The sequence below is a fragment of the Notolepis coatsorum genome, assembly GCF_963971535.1.
Source record: "Notolepis coatsorum genome assembly, chromosome: 1".
NCBI classification, from domain to species: domain Eukaryota; kingdom Metazoa; phylum Chordata; class Actinopteri; order Aulopiformes; family Paralepididae; genus Notolepis; species Notolepis coatsorum.
This window is the reverse complement of record NC_140165.1, coordinates 107369593-107387092: the sequence shown is the minus strand read 5'-3', so window position 1 is coordinate 107387092 and position 17500 is coordinate 107369593. Positions and strand designations below refer to the sequence as shown.

At 46.5% G+C, this 17500-nt stretch overlaps 1 protein-coding gene across 1 annotated transcript in view; it reads left to right on the top strand.

Moving 5' to 3' along the window:
- The window catches only part of hspa12b (heat shock protein 12B), a gene marked incomplete at its 5' end in the record, with an annotated part of 110798 nt that overhangs the window by 38193 nt on the left and 55105 nt on the right, over positions 1-17500 (top strand). The window contains one exon of the mRNA XM_084315978.1: positions 6278-6455. Coding sequence (XP_084172104.1) covers positions 6278-6455 — 178 coding nt within the window. The remainder of the gene's footprint in view (positions 1-6277; positions 6456-17500) is intronic.

Below are 17500 nucleotides of genomic sequence, written 5' to 3'. Positions count from 1 at the left end.
ACATGATCCAGGCTACCTATACTGTATAAAGTACATGACCCAGACTACCTATACTGTATAAAGTACATGACCCAGGCTACCTATACTGTATAAAGTACATGAGCTAGGCTACCTATACTGTATAAAGTACATGATCCAGGCTACCTATACTGTATAAAGTACATGACCCAGGCTACCTATACTGTATAAAGTACATGACCCAGGCTACCTATACTGTATAAAGTACATGACCCAGGCTACCTATACTGTATAAAGTACATGACCCAGGCTACCTATACTGTATAAAGTACATGATCTAGGCTACCTATACTGTATAAAGTACATGATCCAGGCTACCTATACTGTTATTTGCTTGAAGCCCCATAGAGGCCTTTGGGTAGTGTCGTTACATTTTTCAAAATGGCCGACTTTCGCGATAGAAACGACACAAAAAAGAAATACTAAAATCGCACTAATGATGATTAAAGAAATTAAAAAAGATCTAGATAGATGGGATCTACTACCCCTGTCCCTTTTTGGCAGGATAGAGTCAGTGAGGATGAATATCCTACCAAGACTACTCTTCCTAATTCAATCCATCCCTATACGAGTAACACAATCCACATTTAAGATGTTGGAAAAACTGATATCAAAATCTATCTGGCAAAAAAAGAGGGCAAGAATACGACTAAAAATATTGATGTCAACAAAAGAGAGAGGTGGCCTGGGCGTACCCACCCTGAGACTGTATTACTGGGCTGCTCAGCTTCCAGCAGTGGTGGCCTGGATGGTAAAGGATATGGAAACCGGTTGGGTCTCTATTGAGCAAAACTCCATACCAGGAATATCAATATCCACCCTCCCATTTATGAGTAAAAAAGCGCAGGGAAAAATTTGAATAACTAATATATGGATCAAACATACACTGAAAATCTGGAACACAGTTCAAAAACACATAAAAGGTACCGTAGCTTTGTCAAGGGCCATGCCCATAGTAGGAAACATAGAGTTTCTCCCATCCATGTGGGATAACACATACAAAAGGTGGGCTGATAAGGGATTAATTACAATTGACCGACTATTTGATGGGAATACATTTAAATCCTTCTCACAATTACAAAACAGATTTTCTCTACCATCAAGTGACCTATACAGATATCTACGAATTAGAAATGATGTCACTAAACACACAGATTGGGATACTATTAAGAAAGAACCAACTAATATAGAATTCCATTTTATACGACTGTGTGAACGCCCGATATTGACAAGAAAACAAATATCCCTTATGTACCAAAATCTAAGGCTAGACAATACATGTCTGATGACACTCTACACATATTAAAGAAAAATGGGAACTAGAGATGAATACAATAGTGGAGGATGAGGATTGGGAGGCCATGTGTTTAACTGGCACAGGGGGATCGGAAGCCAGTTATGGAAAGAATTTGATTGGAAGGTCAAAATGAGATTCTTCAGAACTCCATTGACAGCATGTGTCTTCAAAAAGGACTCTACCAACAAATGCTGGAGGGAATGTGGTATGGTTGGGGATCATACACACATATTCTGGGACTGCCCAAAAATACAGACGTTTTGGAAGGATATAAAAGAAGAAATAGAGAAAATATTGGAAACGGACATCCCCATGGACCCAATGTTGTTTCTGTTAGAAATACAGAGTGAACGAGTGTTGGACACGGAGCAGTACTATATATTACACATCTTATTGATGATTGCCAAAAACATTATTACTATTAACTGGATGAAACCTGAACCCCCTACGACTGCTCAATGGAAACAGAAAGTGAAACATGTACATATGATGGAACACATGACAGCCCAGCTACAGCTGAAGATGCCTCTCTTTGAGAAGAGATGGAGGTCAATTACTAGCTATCTTGGGTAGGCTTAGGGACACACTGCTTTGAGACAGGATGGAGGGAAATGTACACGTGTGTATTATGGGTATGTATATACAGAGAAGGAAATGTGTATGTATATCTGAGTAGGCAGGAATGTTTTGGAGGAGGGACCCAATCAAGGTTAGTTATTTGTAAATGTTTACTTTATTTAATTTATTTCCCCCTCTCCCCCCCCCCCCCCCCCCCCCCCCCCCGTCTGTATTGTCATTTTTACTGTACTGTACTGTCATTGTATTGCTGTTGGCAATAAAGTTAAAAAAAAAATCGCACTAATAACTATAGGTGGGAATCACCAGAGGCCTCATGATACGATACTATCATGATACTTGAGTCACGATACGATAGTATTGCGATACTAAATATATTGCGATATGCTGAGTATTGCAATATTAATATTGCGATATATTGCGATTTATTACCTTTTTTCAACTGCAAAGTAAAACTTTGTCAACATGTTTTATCTAATCAAATAAAGTTCAGTCTGTTCATCTCACTTCAATAATTTGTATTGCAGAACATGGTATTTTCTCAAGCAGACAGATGTAAACACTGTAGTCTGTGTTGCATGTACTTGACAAACTGAACTGTTTGTATTACAGTCATATTCCAACTTAACTGAATGCAAGGTATTGAAATGAACAATGCAACTTCCTTATACAAAAAAAATTAAATGTATAAAATGAAATAAAACAATTTTTTTTTTATAAATAATTACATATCGATACTTGGTGTCCCTGTATCGATACAGTATCGCCACGCAAAGTATCGCGACAACAATGTATCTACTACTATGTATCGATATTTTCCCCCACCCCTACTAATAACACTTTAACCTACTGGTAAACTAACGTATTGATGGTAATATACATTATAACTGCTGTTGTGACATGGTTATGATGTTTATACTTGAATACGTTTGAGAAAGAAAACGATAATTTTGTCAGACAGTCTGGAGAGGTTGATTTATGACGTGATGTCATTTGCGGTCCACTGACGCCCGACGGACCGCACGCGCGGAAGAGGTTAATAGTGTGTAGTTTGTTTGGTTTTGATATTTGCTGGTTGGGTGTTGATCTGTTCAGATAGACAGTGGTTTTGCTGTGGTCTGACAGGGGTGTTAGCGGGCTGACTGTGAACGCTCTGAGAGACTCTAGGCTGAGGTCAGTGATAAAGTAATCTACTGTACTGTTTCCCAGAGATGAGCTGTATGTGTACCATAAGAGTCCCCTCTGAGCCTACCGTTAACTATGTACAGTCCCAGCAGGCGACAGAGCTGTATAAATTGTGACCCATGTTTATTTGTAATCTGGTCATCGTTTTTTTTGGGGGGGGGGGGGCATATTTGGGAGGGGATGTTTCAACCTCCTGGTATAGGTGTTTGTCTCCCTGTGTGCTGAGAGTGTCAGGTTCTCGTCCTGTCCTGGCATTGAAGTCCCCACAGACTACAATGTGACCACAAGCCTGGAACTGGTTGATTTCGTCTTGTAGGATTGGGAACATGTCCTCCTTATAATATGGGGATTCTCTCTCTCTCTCTCTCTCTCTCTCTCTCTCTCTCTCTCTCTCTCTCTCTTTCTCTCTATTTGCTTTTAGCTCTGTGTAACTCCCAGTTGGAAACAAACTCATTTCAAACACTCCTCTCCGTCTCTCTCTCTCTCTCTCTCTCTCTCTCTCTCTCTCTCTCTCTCTCTCTCTCTCTCTCTCTCTCTCTCTCTCTCTCTCTCTCTCTCTCTCTCTCTCTCTCTACTCACTTTGTTTACGTTTCCTCCAGGTTGTTCATATTATGTCCAACAGCTGTCTTTCTCTGTCAATGACCCTGTATGTCCTCCCTCTTTCTTTAAAGGGATAGTTAATATTTTTGGAACCCAAGCCCTATTTCCTACGTACCAGTGATGATGTAATCAGTAGAGTCCTTTCTCAGCACAATCTATGTTGTTCCGCATGCTAGCAATACAAAGTCAAAGTCCTGTCTGTACAAGCTGACTGAAGCCAACTGAAATCTACTTTTTGTGGAGCGTGTCAGTTACGTCCAGTCAGCTTGACCCCATTGACTTTGCATTAGTGTGTTTTACAGCCTACATAACTCTCTTTCTGACCTAGACCTTAGGTAGACGTGAACGTTTTGATTCAAAGACAAGAACCCATGACATCACAATTATGTGACACACACCATAGCTCAGTGGTTCTCAATGAGGGGTCCGGGGACCAGGGGGTCCCCAGAAAAACATAGTTTCATTTCACTATTTGATTCACTAGAAGTTAAGGATAATGACAGACTATATAAGAGTGACTGCTGTCATTATAGGTTTCAATCTGTCCACTGTCATGTGGGCTGATATGTATATTGTATATGTGTTATTCATTTAAATCAATAAACTATTCAATCAATCAATCAATCAATCAATCAGAAAACAGCTATGGAACTCATATATCTAGCAACAAACCTCTTCTCAGGTGGGGGGTCCCTGAGACAAGATCTTATCAAACGTCTGCAGCCTAATGTGTATCAGTGTGGGGGTCCTTGATGTGAAGAAGGTTGAGAACCACTGTCTGAGTCTGCTGAGCTGCCAGGATGAGAACCACTGACCTACCAGGATGAGAACCACTGACCTACCAGGATGAGAACCACTGACCTACCAGGATGAGAACCACTGAGCTGCCAGGATGAGAACCACTGACCTACCAGGATGAGAACCACTGAGCTGCCAGGATGAGAACCACTGACCTACCAGGATGAGAACCACTGAGCTGCCAGGATGAGAACCACTGAGCTGCCAGCATGAGAACCACTGACCTACCAGGATGAGAACCACTGAGCTGCCAGCATGAGAACCACTGAGCTGCCAGCATGAGAACCACTGACCTACCAGGATGAGAACCACTGAGCTGCCAGATTGAGATGAGAACCACTGAGCTGCCAGCATGAGAACCACTGAGCTGCCAGATTGAGATGAGAACCACTGAGCTGCCAGCATGAGAACCACTGAGCTGCCAGATTGAGATGAGAACCACTGAGCTGCCAGGTTGAGATGAGAACCACTGAGCTGCCAGGTTGAGAACCACTGAGCTGCCAGATTGAGATGAGAACCACTGAGCTGCCAGATTGAGATGAGAACCACTGAGCTGCCAGCATGAGATGAGAACCACTGAGCTGCCAGATTGAGATGAGAACCACTGAGCTGCCAGATTGAGATGAGAACCACTGAGCTGCCAGCATGAGATGAGAACCACTGAGCTGCCAGATTGAGATGAGAACCACTGAGCTGCCAGCATGAGAACCACTGAGCTGCCAGCATGAGAACCACTGAGCTGCCAGCATGAGAACCACTGAGCTGCCAGATTGAGATGAGAACCACTGAGCTGCCAGCATGAGAACCACTGAGCTGCCAGCATGAGAACCACTGAGCTGCCAGCATGAGAACCACTGACCTACCAGGATGAGAACCACTGACCTACCAGCATGAGAACCACTGAGCTGCCAGCATGAGAACCACTGAGCTGCCAGCATGAGAACCACTGAGCTGCCAGCATGAGAACCACTGACCTACCAGGATGAGAACCACTGAGCTGTCAGCATTAGAACCACTGACCTACCAGGATGAGAACCACTGAGCTGTCAGCATGAGAACCACTGACCTACCAGGATGAGAACCACTGAGCTGCCAGCATGAGAACCACTGAGCTGCCAGGATGAGAACCACTGAGCTGCCAGCATGAGAACCACTGAGCTGCCAGGATGAGAACCACTGAGCTGCCAGCATGAGAACCACTGAGCTGCCAGCATGAGAACCACTGAGCTGCCAGCATGAGAACCACTGACCTACCAGGATGAGAACCACTGAGCTGCCAGCTGAAAAATGTCAGGATAGAATCAAAATATTAGGTAAAGAGAGAGAGATGCCCCGTATTCCATTGCAGTTTGCACGGCCTCCTCAGCGTGCCTCTCCACGGACCTATATATTTTATGCATAGCGTGGGTGGTGGTGATGATGATATCCAATCACAATCAAGCATTTTGGCGAATGTTAAAACGCCATGTAATAAAGTTCAATATTCAATATTATTTGATGACCAAAACCCCCCAAAAAGCATAAAAAGGGGGCCCCCCGCCCGAAAAGGGCCCTTAAAAATCGGGCTTGCGTGCTACGCGCGCTCTGGTTAAAAACACAGACAGGTACGGTGCCCTTTTCAGCCTTTGAGCACCTGCCCCTCTAAAGCCCTGTGCACGTCCCTGCTGCTGATAGTTGGATAACTAACAGCTGGAGAACTGTTAGGACTGTTTGACTCCTACTACTAAACACTGCACAGACTCTGTGTAGTGTGCTACTACTTGACTTGACTTGGGTCTCTCTCTCTGTCCCTCTGTCCCCCAGGCTGGCCTGGTGTCTCCAGACAGTGCAGAACAGCTTCTCATCGCTCTGGAGCCAGAGGCTGCCTCCATCTACTGCCGCAAGCTCCGCCTCCACCAGGTGATTGACCTCAGCCTGCGGCCAGTGACAAATGGACTGGAGACCGACGGGTCCCGCCCGTTTGACTCCAGCTTCAGACAAGGTAAAGAGAGAGAGAGAGAGAGAGAGAGAGAGAGAGGAGGATAAGGAGGAAGTGACAGGAAAGGAGAGAGAGCATGAGAGTGAGTCAGTTTGAAACTCTGTGTGTGTGTGTGTGTGTGTGTGTGTGTGTGTGTGTGTGTGTGTGTGTGTGTGTGTGTGTGTGTGTGTGTGTGTGTGTGTGTGTGTGTGTGTGTGTGTGTGTGTGTGTGTGTGTGTGTGTGTGTGTGTGTGTGTGTGTGTGTGTGTGTGTGTGTGTGTGTGTGTGTGTGTGTGTGTGTGTGCGTGCGTGCGTGCGTGTGTGTGGCATGGTGTGGGGGGTGCATGATTAATGCTGATGTTATTACAAGGGCCATAATTATGTTTTGCGTAAAACAACAAGACAAACAGAGATGGACAATACCAAAAGAGATTAGACCACATCGTATGTATTGATAGGACCTTCTACTAACTATATCAAAAGACAACATGGTTAAGGATAAGGAAAAGACTGGAAAGAAACAAGAAACGGCAATTCCAACGGCGCAGATTGAAACACGTTAAAAAAAAACGTTCAAGGCGACGCTGCTACAGATCCGTTGGCGACAAGCCCCGACGAGGGGAATACAGAGGAGATTACACCGGGACCATCGACTATTGGCCCCAACAGGGAGACAATAGTTGTCAACATAACAGGAGCGACAGGAACAAGCTCCGTGAGAGATAAAGCAGGTGATTTTGAGAAGAGAATTGCAAACAAATCCATCGGATCCCTCACTGCACCGCCACCACCAACTGACACAAGCAGTACAATTACACCACCCGACTTCAACTCACTGACTATCCTGATGAAAGAACAGATGGTCGCTTTCAAATTACACATCGAGGAACTCAAAGATGAATTCAAAGCACACGTCGATGCTAAACTCGAAGAGGTTATGAGAGCGGTCGCTGTACAGTCAGAGCGAATCACGACAGTGGAGAATACGGTGACAGATATTACACGAGCAGTCAAAATGAACGAGAACACCATCGACGTTGGAATGACAGAGGTAACAAATGAGATAAAAAGGGTGGAAGAGGCATGCCGGAGGAAAATACAAGATGTTAAAGATGAAGCGATGGAGAGGCTACTCGAAAACCAACGCTACTACAGGCGAAATAACATCCGCATTGTAGGACTTGATGAAGCAGTCAATTGCGCAGACGACAACTTTCCAACAGTGCTATCAGTGATTTTGGGTAACAACTTTCTAAACACAGTGCCGACAGTGGACCAAGCTTACAGAATCGGTACTCGGGAGCAAAGAAGCAACGGGCCAAGAGTCATCATTGTTACTCTGCGGAAGACGGCAATAAGAGATGACATCATCAAAATTGCTCGCATCCAAAGGGGAAAGCTGAAACATAATGAACACTCAATATTTATCTACGAGGATCTTTGCAAAGAGGCCATCGCTCGACGTCTCCCCTACAAGGAGGTGATGCAGAAATTGTTCATGTCTGGCCTCAGACCAAGGCTAGCATACCCGGCGCTGTTATCGATCGTGGGCAGGGACAGCCGTAGGGTAGGATTACACACACCTAAAGAAGCTGAGGAATACTGGAATCGATATGGAGCAGTACCCCCAAGGCAGAACGAAACACTGTCTGAAAACAGATAAGCCTTCTCATCTCTCTCTTTCTCTGTGTATATCAGTATTAGAATGACTTTATCTGTGCTCAACAAAAGTAGCAGATGATATGCAGGCCGGCTACACCAAGGCAAATTGTGTATAATACGATTCGTAATGCATTATATTTTCAGACCTCTGGTCTCCGTGGAGACAAGAACATATCATTGACAATAAGAACAATCTGGAAGATTCTGGGCTTATCGCTCGACTGCTCTGGGTCACTTAGATCATTCTGGAACACAACAACAGTCTGTTAGTATATACTAGTGTATTCTACAACCTTCTAGAATATAATGCACCAACAACGAAGGCTTGCAACTCTAACATTAACATCCGGTGTGTATAAACATAGCATATGATCAATTGACTGAAGTTTAATCAGGCCTTAATAAAACTTTAAAAAAATCAACCACACCTAAACGTATGAGCACAACAAGGTTATTCTAACAATTTAAGTAATCACTCCACTGATGAAGAGATTGGCACATTGTAGCTCTAAAAGGCTCTGTTTTTCTCTTTTATCTAATTACTCAAGTCTGTTCTAGTGGCTTCTCCACGTTGAGTATTATTCTATCTCTCACTCCTTATTTTTATCTTTTTTTTATTTTTTTTCTCTCTCTTTTATCTTACATTGTTCTTTCCCATTGTTCTTCATATTAAGGTGTTAATGTTTCTCTACAATCTTTTCCTTTTTCCTGATGTTTCCTACATAAATTAGTAGAGGGTTCAAATGAATATATCGATGAAAGTTTATTCTTTTTTTTTCATTTTTCATAATATTTCATTACAGTAAGGGAAGGCGCAAGACCAAAAGCGACATTCTATTAATTGTATTAGAATGAAAATGTTAGATCCTATGGCAATTAGCATAGGAAGATTAGGATTACAAAGCTCAGTTTGGGCAATCCGGTGGCCTAAGGGAGAGAGTCATACGCGGAGGATGTGTTTTTGGAACACAGGCCTGTACGACTCTCTGGGTGAGGGGAAAATAGGGGATTTTTATTTGTATATATATATGTTTTTAAGCTCGGCTCTCAACGGGACCTCAATAATTGGATGTACATCTATTGTAGCTTCGCACTCCAGAAGCATTACCAAAAACTACACAAAAACATGCATAGATTATGGCTAGTTTGAATATAATGATATGGAACACTGGTGGGATAAACAAACAACACAAACGCAAAAGCGTGCTCACACTGATGAAAAAAGAACATGTGGACATGGCTCTACTAAGCGAAACGCACATTTTAGAGGAAGACATAGATACGTTAGCGGATAACACATACCATAATATTAGTCACTCTTCTTTTGGTACGAGAACTCGAGGTGTAGCCATTAAATATCGAATTAAAGGGGGTATGGTCGGATGCGGAGGGGCGTATAACTATAGCTAGGATTGTACACAATAACAGGAAAATAGCGTTGGCAGCGGTATATGCCCCAAATTTGTACGAAGAGGGTTTCTTCACTTCACTAACCGATGAAATGTTAAACCATCCCGAGTACTCATTTATAATAGGTGCGGATTTTAATGCCATATGGAATCCAAGGATGGACAAATCTTACCTCGCCTTTTCCAGCGAACAAAAAAATGCATCTAAAGCATTAAAAGATTGGTCAAAGACTACAGGGGTAAATGATTTATGGCGTTCACTTAATCCCACGACCCGAAAGTACTCCTGTCGATCAGCGAGACATAACACATTATCCAGAATTGATTATGTCTTTGCATCCCCGAGACTATTTGATAAATATGAAGTGGAAATGATACCCAATGCACAGATCACTGTTATTTACTCCTAAAAGCAACATTTGGTATACTATCTTCCCGGGCCCCAAGATGGCGTTTTAATACGATGCTGCTTAACAACAAGGAATTCATTACACAACTCAAAGAAGCTCTCACAGTATTCCTACGGGAGAATGCAAACGCGGTGCAAGACCCCAGAATAATATGGATGTCGGTAAAGGGTATGATCAAGGATTTCACGGATAGATTTTCCTCCATATTGCGCAAGAATCAATGCACAAAACTGTCTGAACTGGAAACGCTTTACTCAACGTTATTTAATTCTTTAAAATACAACAACTCAACTAGACTATAAAATCAAGTTAACGTACTAAAAACAGAGATCAATGCCATATACAGACAAAAATCGGAAATGCAAATACGCAGCACAAGACAACAGCAGTACTCCCAAGGTTCTAAACCTAGTCACCTATTAGCCATGCGATTAAGAATTAATGCAAAATTTGCAGATATAACTGCCATTAGAAAACAACAAGTACTTGTAACAGACCCCAAAATAATAAACGATACATTCAAAGAATTCTACTCCGACTTATATAAATCAGAAACGACCTTTGATCAAAACAAAATGGACACATATCTTAATCAAATTATTCTCCCTAAACTTTCGGAGGACGACGCTAAACAGTTAGAAGCACCGATCACACTAGAGGAACTCAAGAAGGCCATATCCGAAATGAAAAATGGTAAGGCTCCTGGAAGAGACGGTATCCCATCAGAAATGTACCTTTCTTGTTGGGACATATTTGGACCCTTATTACTAAATATGATCTTATACTCAGTCAAGGAGGGGAGCTTCCATAAACACGACAATATTGCACTCATTTCAGTCCTTCTCAAAAAAGACAAAGACCCCACCGAGTGCGGTAGTTACAGACCCTTAAGCCTCCTCGGAACCGATGTCAAACTGTACTCTAAGGTATTAGCCATCAGATTACAAAAGCATATGACGTCTTTAGTTCATCCGGACCAAACTGGCTTCATAAGAGGTCGCCTGATCAATGATAACATAAGACGAATACTGCACGTACTAGATGCAGACAAAGAAGACACCATACCTAAGGCGATGCTGTCCCTGGATGCTATGAAAGCCTTTGACAGGCTGGAATGGTCGTTTCTATGGGCAGTATTAGAAAGGATGGGGTTAGGAAAAGGATTCATTGATATGATTAAAGTATTATACAAAGACCCATCGGCCATGATTACAACAGGTACATTCATCTCCAAAATCTTTCCGGTATCACGCTCAGCCAGACAGGGTTGCCCTCTTAGTCCCGGACTATTCGATCTATCATTAGAGCCTTTAGCACAATATATAAGACAATCCCAATACATAGAACCAATCGTAATCAAGGGCACACAACATAAAATTAGTTTATATGCGGACGACGTAATATTGTTCCAACACCACATTGCCACATTGCCTCATCTACTCAAGTTGATAGAGAACTTTGGTGATTTATCAGGATTTAAAATAAATTGGCCGAAGTCGGCTTTCCTTCCACTTAACACCCATGCAAAAAAAGACACAACCCTCCCAGGTGAGATACCCATGGTAAAACATTTTAGATGCTTGGGTGTGGAAATATTTCCCACCATAAGACAAACGGTGAAGCACAATTACACAAAAATACAGAACAAAATCAAAGACGACCTGGACAGGTGGGCAAAACTTAAAAACTCAGTAGAGGCAAGGGTATCAATAGTTAAGATGGATGTACTACCAAGAATCAACTTCATCAGTTCAATGCTACCGTTACCCCCTCCAGAGGGTTACTGGAAAAGATTACACTCCTCCACATACAAATTTATTTGGAATAACAAACCACCTCGCATAAAAAGATCCACCGCACAGAGAAATAAAGCAGACGGTGGCTTGGCAGTTCCAGATTTTTTCCAATATTTTAAGGCATACACATTAAGACCATTGACAATATGGTTTGATCCCCAGGCATTGGTATCCTGGAGAAAATTGGAAGAAAACATAGTAGCCCCACATAGACTGAAGGACATAGCACACACTAAACTACCAATCAAGCACTGTGAGCGGAAATTTGGCCCCATAATTACCCATGCAATCCGGATATGGCGTGAAACACAAAAAAAATATCCTAACCCTCAAAAATGGCATAATCATACTCCCATATTCAATAACAATGCACTCTTAATGGAAAAACGTCCTATAAGATTCCCTATATGGGAAGAGCAAGGCATACACTCATTAGGGGATATTTTTAATAACCAGGGTTTTTGTAGTTATGGAGAAATATGCACAAAGTTTAACCTCACCGAGTCCACATGGCTTTTTTACATACAGTTACGCCTATGTTTGAGGTCTCACGGTGTTCCATTAGACATACCAGTTGAACACCACAGATACCACAAATTCTTCTATGAAAGAGAAACATTGAGAGGTTTTGTATCAGGTTTGTTATGGTTTGTAACCGACCCCAATCGCACAACACAAGACAGGTATGGTGGTTTGCCAAGAAACAGATATTTATTGAAACACAGGGAAAAACAGGGAAAAGGGCACTGTCCCTTTAAGGGAGAATCACAAATGCAGGAAAAGGGAACACTATGGGAAGGTAAGGGAACGCCTAAGGGAAGGTTAAGGGAACGCCTTGGGACAGAGGAACTAGAGACTAGGTAAACAAGGGACAAGGAGAACTAGGGAGAGAGGACTAGGGACTAGGAGAGCTAGGGATAGAGGACTAGGGACTAGGAGAACTAGGGAGAGAGGACTAGGGACTAGGAGAGCTAGGGATAGAGGACTAGGGACTAGGAGAACTAGGGAGAGAGGACTAGGGACTAGGAGAGCTAGGGATAGAGGACTAGGGACTAGGAGAACTAGGGAAAGAGGACTAGGGACTAGGTGAGCTAGGGATAGAGGACTAGGGACTAGGAGAACTAGGGAAAGAGGACTTGGGACTAGGAGAGCTAGGGATAGAGGACTAGGGACTAGGAGAACTAGGGAAAGAGGACTAGGGACTAGGGGACTGAGGAGAGAGGACTAGGGACTAGGAGAGCTAGGGGAAGAGGACTTGGGACTAGGAGAGCTAGGGATAGAGGACTAGGGACTAGGAGAACTAGGGAAAGAGGACTAGGGACTAGGGGACTGAGGCCCGCGGAGGCGGGCTGGGAAACAGGGAGGAACTGGGAGGACTGGTGGAAATCATCTGGGCCGCTCTGCAGGACAGAGGAGATAGTTAATGCACAAAGGGGAAAAAACAGAGCAGGTGCAGAACAGTCCAAATAATCAAAGTGAACAAAGTAATAATATCTTCGTGTGACAAACACACAGGGGGAGATGTAAAGTCCAAAAATACTATTCTAAGTGAGAACCAAAAACAGAGGCAATACGCTGGGAGAGTGACATCACAATCTAAACTCACCCAGCGTATGCGTAATGGTACAGGAACAGGCAGCGGGGCGAGAGCGTCGCCACCGGGGCGCCGGCTGTCCGAGCCGAGGACAGAGTGGTGCTGGAACAGGCGGCGGTGGCGAGGGTATCGCCACCGGGGAGCCGGCAGTCCGAGCCGAGGACAGAGTGGTGCTGGAACAGGCGGCGGTGGCGAAGGTGTCGTCACCGGGTAGCCGACTGTCGGAGCCGAGGACAGAGTGGTGCTGGAACAGGCGGCGGTGGCGAAGGTGTCGTCACCGGGTAGCCGACTGTCGGAGCCGAGGAACAGAGTGGTGCGCCACTGCTTGAGTGCGCACCGGAACCGAGAGACGCGTCGGGTGCGTCTGCGAGGAGGAGTGTGCCAAGCACGAAGGTCTAGAAGATGCGCGTTGCGCGCTGGTCTGGAGAGCGTGCCAAGCTCGAGGGTTCTTGGAAGATGCGCGTTGCGCGCTGGTCTGGAGAGCGTGCCAAGCTCGAGCGTCCTTGGAAGATGCGCGTTGCGCGCTGGTCTGGAGAGCGTGCCAAGCTCGAGGGTTCTTGGAAGATGCGCGTTGCGCGCTGGTCTGGAGAGCGTGCCAAGCTCGAGCGTCCTTGGAAGATGCGCGTTGCGCGCTGGTCTGGAGAGCGTGCCAAGCTCGAGCGTCCTTGGAAGATGCGCGTTGCGCGCTGAGGACTGGAGAGCGTCTGCGCTGGTCTGGATGTGCGTCAGGACGAACAGCTGCGCGGGGGTCTGCAGTGGAACGCTGGGGTGCCTCCCGTGGAAGTACAGGGAGCGCAGACCAGTCTCCCCCACAGGCAACGGCGACAGCTGGCGAAGGCTGGAGCAAACATCTCGACGCCGGAGAATGGAACAGCATAGGCAGACAGAGGATCTCCCGAAAGAGTCTAGATGTTTAGAGAATATGACTCGGCAAGTATACAACACGACCCCACGCCAAAACGAGGGGAAGCGCTCTGGTATTTAAAGCCCACAGGGGGACTAATTAGCCTGCCACCACAGGTGCGAGAGATAATAGAATATCGAACAGGTGTGGCCACTAAGGGTAAGGAACGAGAGGGTGGGGGCTAGAGAGAGTGAGTGAGAAGGGAAAATAAACAGTATAGAAGGGAAATAAACAGTATAGGCTTAAAGAAACAGAGAAAAGGTAGTGAGCAGCGGGCAAAACCTCACAGTATCCCCCCCTCCAACGGGAGCCACCCGGCGACCCAAAACAAATACAGACAGAGTGGCAGGGGGCAAAACAAGAGGTACTGGCCAAGCCAGCAGGGGAAGCCACCACAAGAGTGGGGCTAGCAAAAGAAACAGGGTCGCCGAGGGGTAACTGGGGGAACTGGTCTAGAGGAACTGGTCTAGAGGAACTGGGCCTAGAGAACTAGTCTAGAGGAACTGGTCTAGAGAACTGGTCTAGAGAACTGGTCTAGAGATCCGGGCTAGAGAACTGGTCTAGAGAACTGGTTTAGAGAACTGGTTTAGAGAACTGGTCTAGAGCAACTGGTCTAGAGGAACTGAGGGGCAAGCAGGGTAGCAAAGGGGTAACCATGGTAGCACCGGGAAGGGGCTAGCAGAGGGAAGGTTGCTGCCAGGGCACTGATAGCTACAGGGCCTATGCTAGCTGTACTGCTACATCAACATAGAGGCTGCGCAAGCTGCCGGAGCCAGGCTAGCAGAGGGAAAGGGTAGCTGCCAGGGCACTGATAGCTACAGGGCCTATGCTAGCTGTACTGCTACATCAACATAGAGGCTGCGCTAGCTGCCGAGCTAGGCTAGCAGAGGGAAAGGGTAGCTGCCAAGGCACTGATAGCTACAGGGCCTATGCTAGCTGTACTGCTACATCTACATAGAGGCTGTGCTAACAGCCGGGGCCAAGCTAGCAGACCGGGGCCATGCAGAGGGAAACTGGGTTAGCAAAGGGCTGCATAAACATAGAGGCTGTGCTAGCAGCCGGGGCAAGACTAGCAGACAGGGGCTCTGCTGAGGGACTGGGTTAGCCGCCAGGGCATGGCTAGCTACAGGGGGGTCAAACAGGGCAAACGGGAAGCAAACAGGGGAGCTAACCGGGGAGACTAACAAGCTAAACAGGGAAGCCAAACTGGGCTAAACAGGGGAGTAACAGGCTAACAAGGGAGCTAAACAGGACTAACAAGGAAGCTAAACTGGGCTAACAGGGAAGCTAGAGGGGACAAGAAAAAAAAAGGCAAACTCAACATACACAGTCTGTGCTGGCTGGGGTCGTAGACTTGGTGGGGTCGTACTGTTATGGTTTGTAACCGACCCCAATCGCACAACACAAGACAGGTATGGTGGTTTGCCAAGAAACAGATATTTATTGAAACACAGGGAAAAACAGGGAAAAGGGCACTGTCCCTTTAAGGGAGAATCACAAATGCAGGAAAAGGGAACACTATGGGAAGGTAAGGGAACGCCTAAGGGAAGGTTAAGGGAACGCCTTGGGACAGAGGAACTAGAGACTAGGTAAACAAGGGACAAGGAGAACTAGGGAGAGAGGACTAGGGACTAGGAGAGCTAGGGATAGAGGACTAGGGACTAGGAGAACTAGGGAGAGAGGACTAGGGACTAGGAGAGCTAGGGATAGAGGACTAGGGACTAGGAGAACTAGGGAGAGAGGACTAGGGACTAGGAGAGCTAGGGATAGAGGACTAGGGACTAGGAGAACTAGGGAAAGAGGACTAGGGACTAGGTGAGCTAGGGATAGAGGACTAGGGACTAGGAGAACTAGGGAAAGAGGACTTGGGACTAGGAGAGCTAGGGATAGAGGACTAGGGACTAGGAGAACTAGGGAAAGAGGACTAGGGACTAGGGGACTGAGGAGAGAGGACTAGGGACTAGGAGAGCTAGGGGAAGAGGACTTGGGACTAGGAGAGCTAGGGATAGAGGACTAGGGACTAGGAGAACTAGGGAAAGAGGACTAGGGACTAGGGGACTGAGGCCCGCGGAGGCGGGCTGGGAAACAGGGAGGAACTGGGAGGACTGGTGGAAATCATCTGGGCCGCTCTGCAGGACAGAGGAGATAGTTAATGCACAAAGGGGAAAAAACAGAGCAGGTGCAGAACAGTCCAAATAATCAAAGTGAACAAAGTAATAATATCTTCGTGTGACAAACACACAGGGGGAGATGTAAAGTCCAAAAATACTATTCTAAGTGAGAACCAAAAACAGAGGCAATACGCTGGGAGAGTGACATCACAATCTAAACTCACCCAGCGTATGCGTAATGGTACAGGAACAGGCAGCGGGGCGAGAGCGTCGCCACCGGGGCGCCGGCTGTCCGAGCCGAGGACAGAGTGGTGCTGGAACAGGCGGCGGTGGCGAGGGTATCGCCACCGGGGAGCCGGCAGTCCGAGCCGAGGACAGAGTGGTGCTGGAACAGGCGGCGGTGGCGAAGGTGTCGTCACCGGGTAGCCGACTGTCGGAGCCGAGGACAGAGTGGTGCTGGAACAGGCGGCGGTGGCGAAGGTGTCGTCACCGGGTAGCCGACTGTCGGAGCCGAGGAACAGAGTGGTGCGCCACTGCTTGAGTGCGCACCGGAACCGAGAGACGCGTCGGGTGCGTCTGCGAGGAGGAGTGTGCCAAGCACGAAGGTCTAGAAGATGCGCGTTGCGCGCTGGTCTGGAGAGCGTGCCAAGCTCGAGGGTTCTTGGAAGATGCGCGTTGCGCGCTGGTCTGGAGAGCGTGCCAAGCTCGAGCGTCCTTGGAAGATGCGCGTTGCGCGCTGGTCTGGAGAGCGTGCCAAGCTCGAGGGTTCTTGGAAGATGCGCGTTGCGCGCTGGTCTGGAGAGCGTGCCAAGCTCGAGCGTCCTTGGAAGATGCGCGTTGCGCGCTGGTCTGGAGAGCGTGCCAAGCTCGAGCGTCCTTGGAAGATGCGCGTTGCGCGCTGAGGACTGGAGAGCGTCTGCGCTGGTCTGGATGTGCGTCAGGACGAACAGCTGCGCGGGGGTCTGCAGTGGAACGCTGGGGTGCCTCCCGTGGAAGTACAGGGAGCGCAGACCAGTCTCCCCCACAGGCAACGGCGACAGCTGGCGAAGGCTGGAGCAAACATCTCGACGCCGGAGAATGGAACAGCATAGGCAGACAGAGGATCTCCCGAAAGAGTCTAGATGTTTAGAGAATATGACTCGGCAAGTATACAACACGACCCCACGCCAAAACGAGGGGAAGC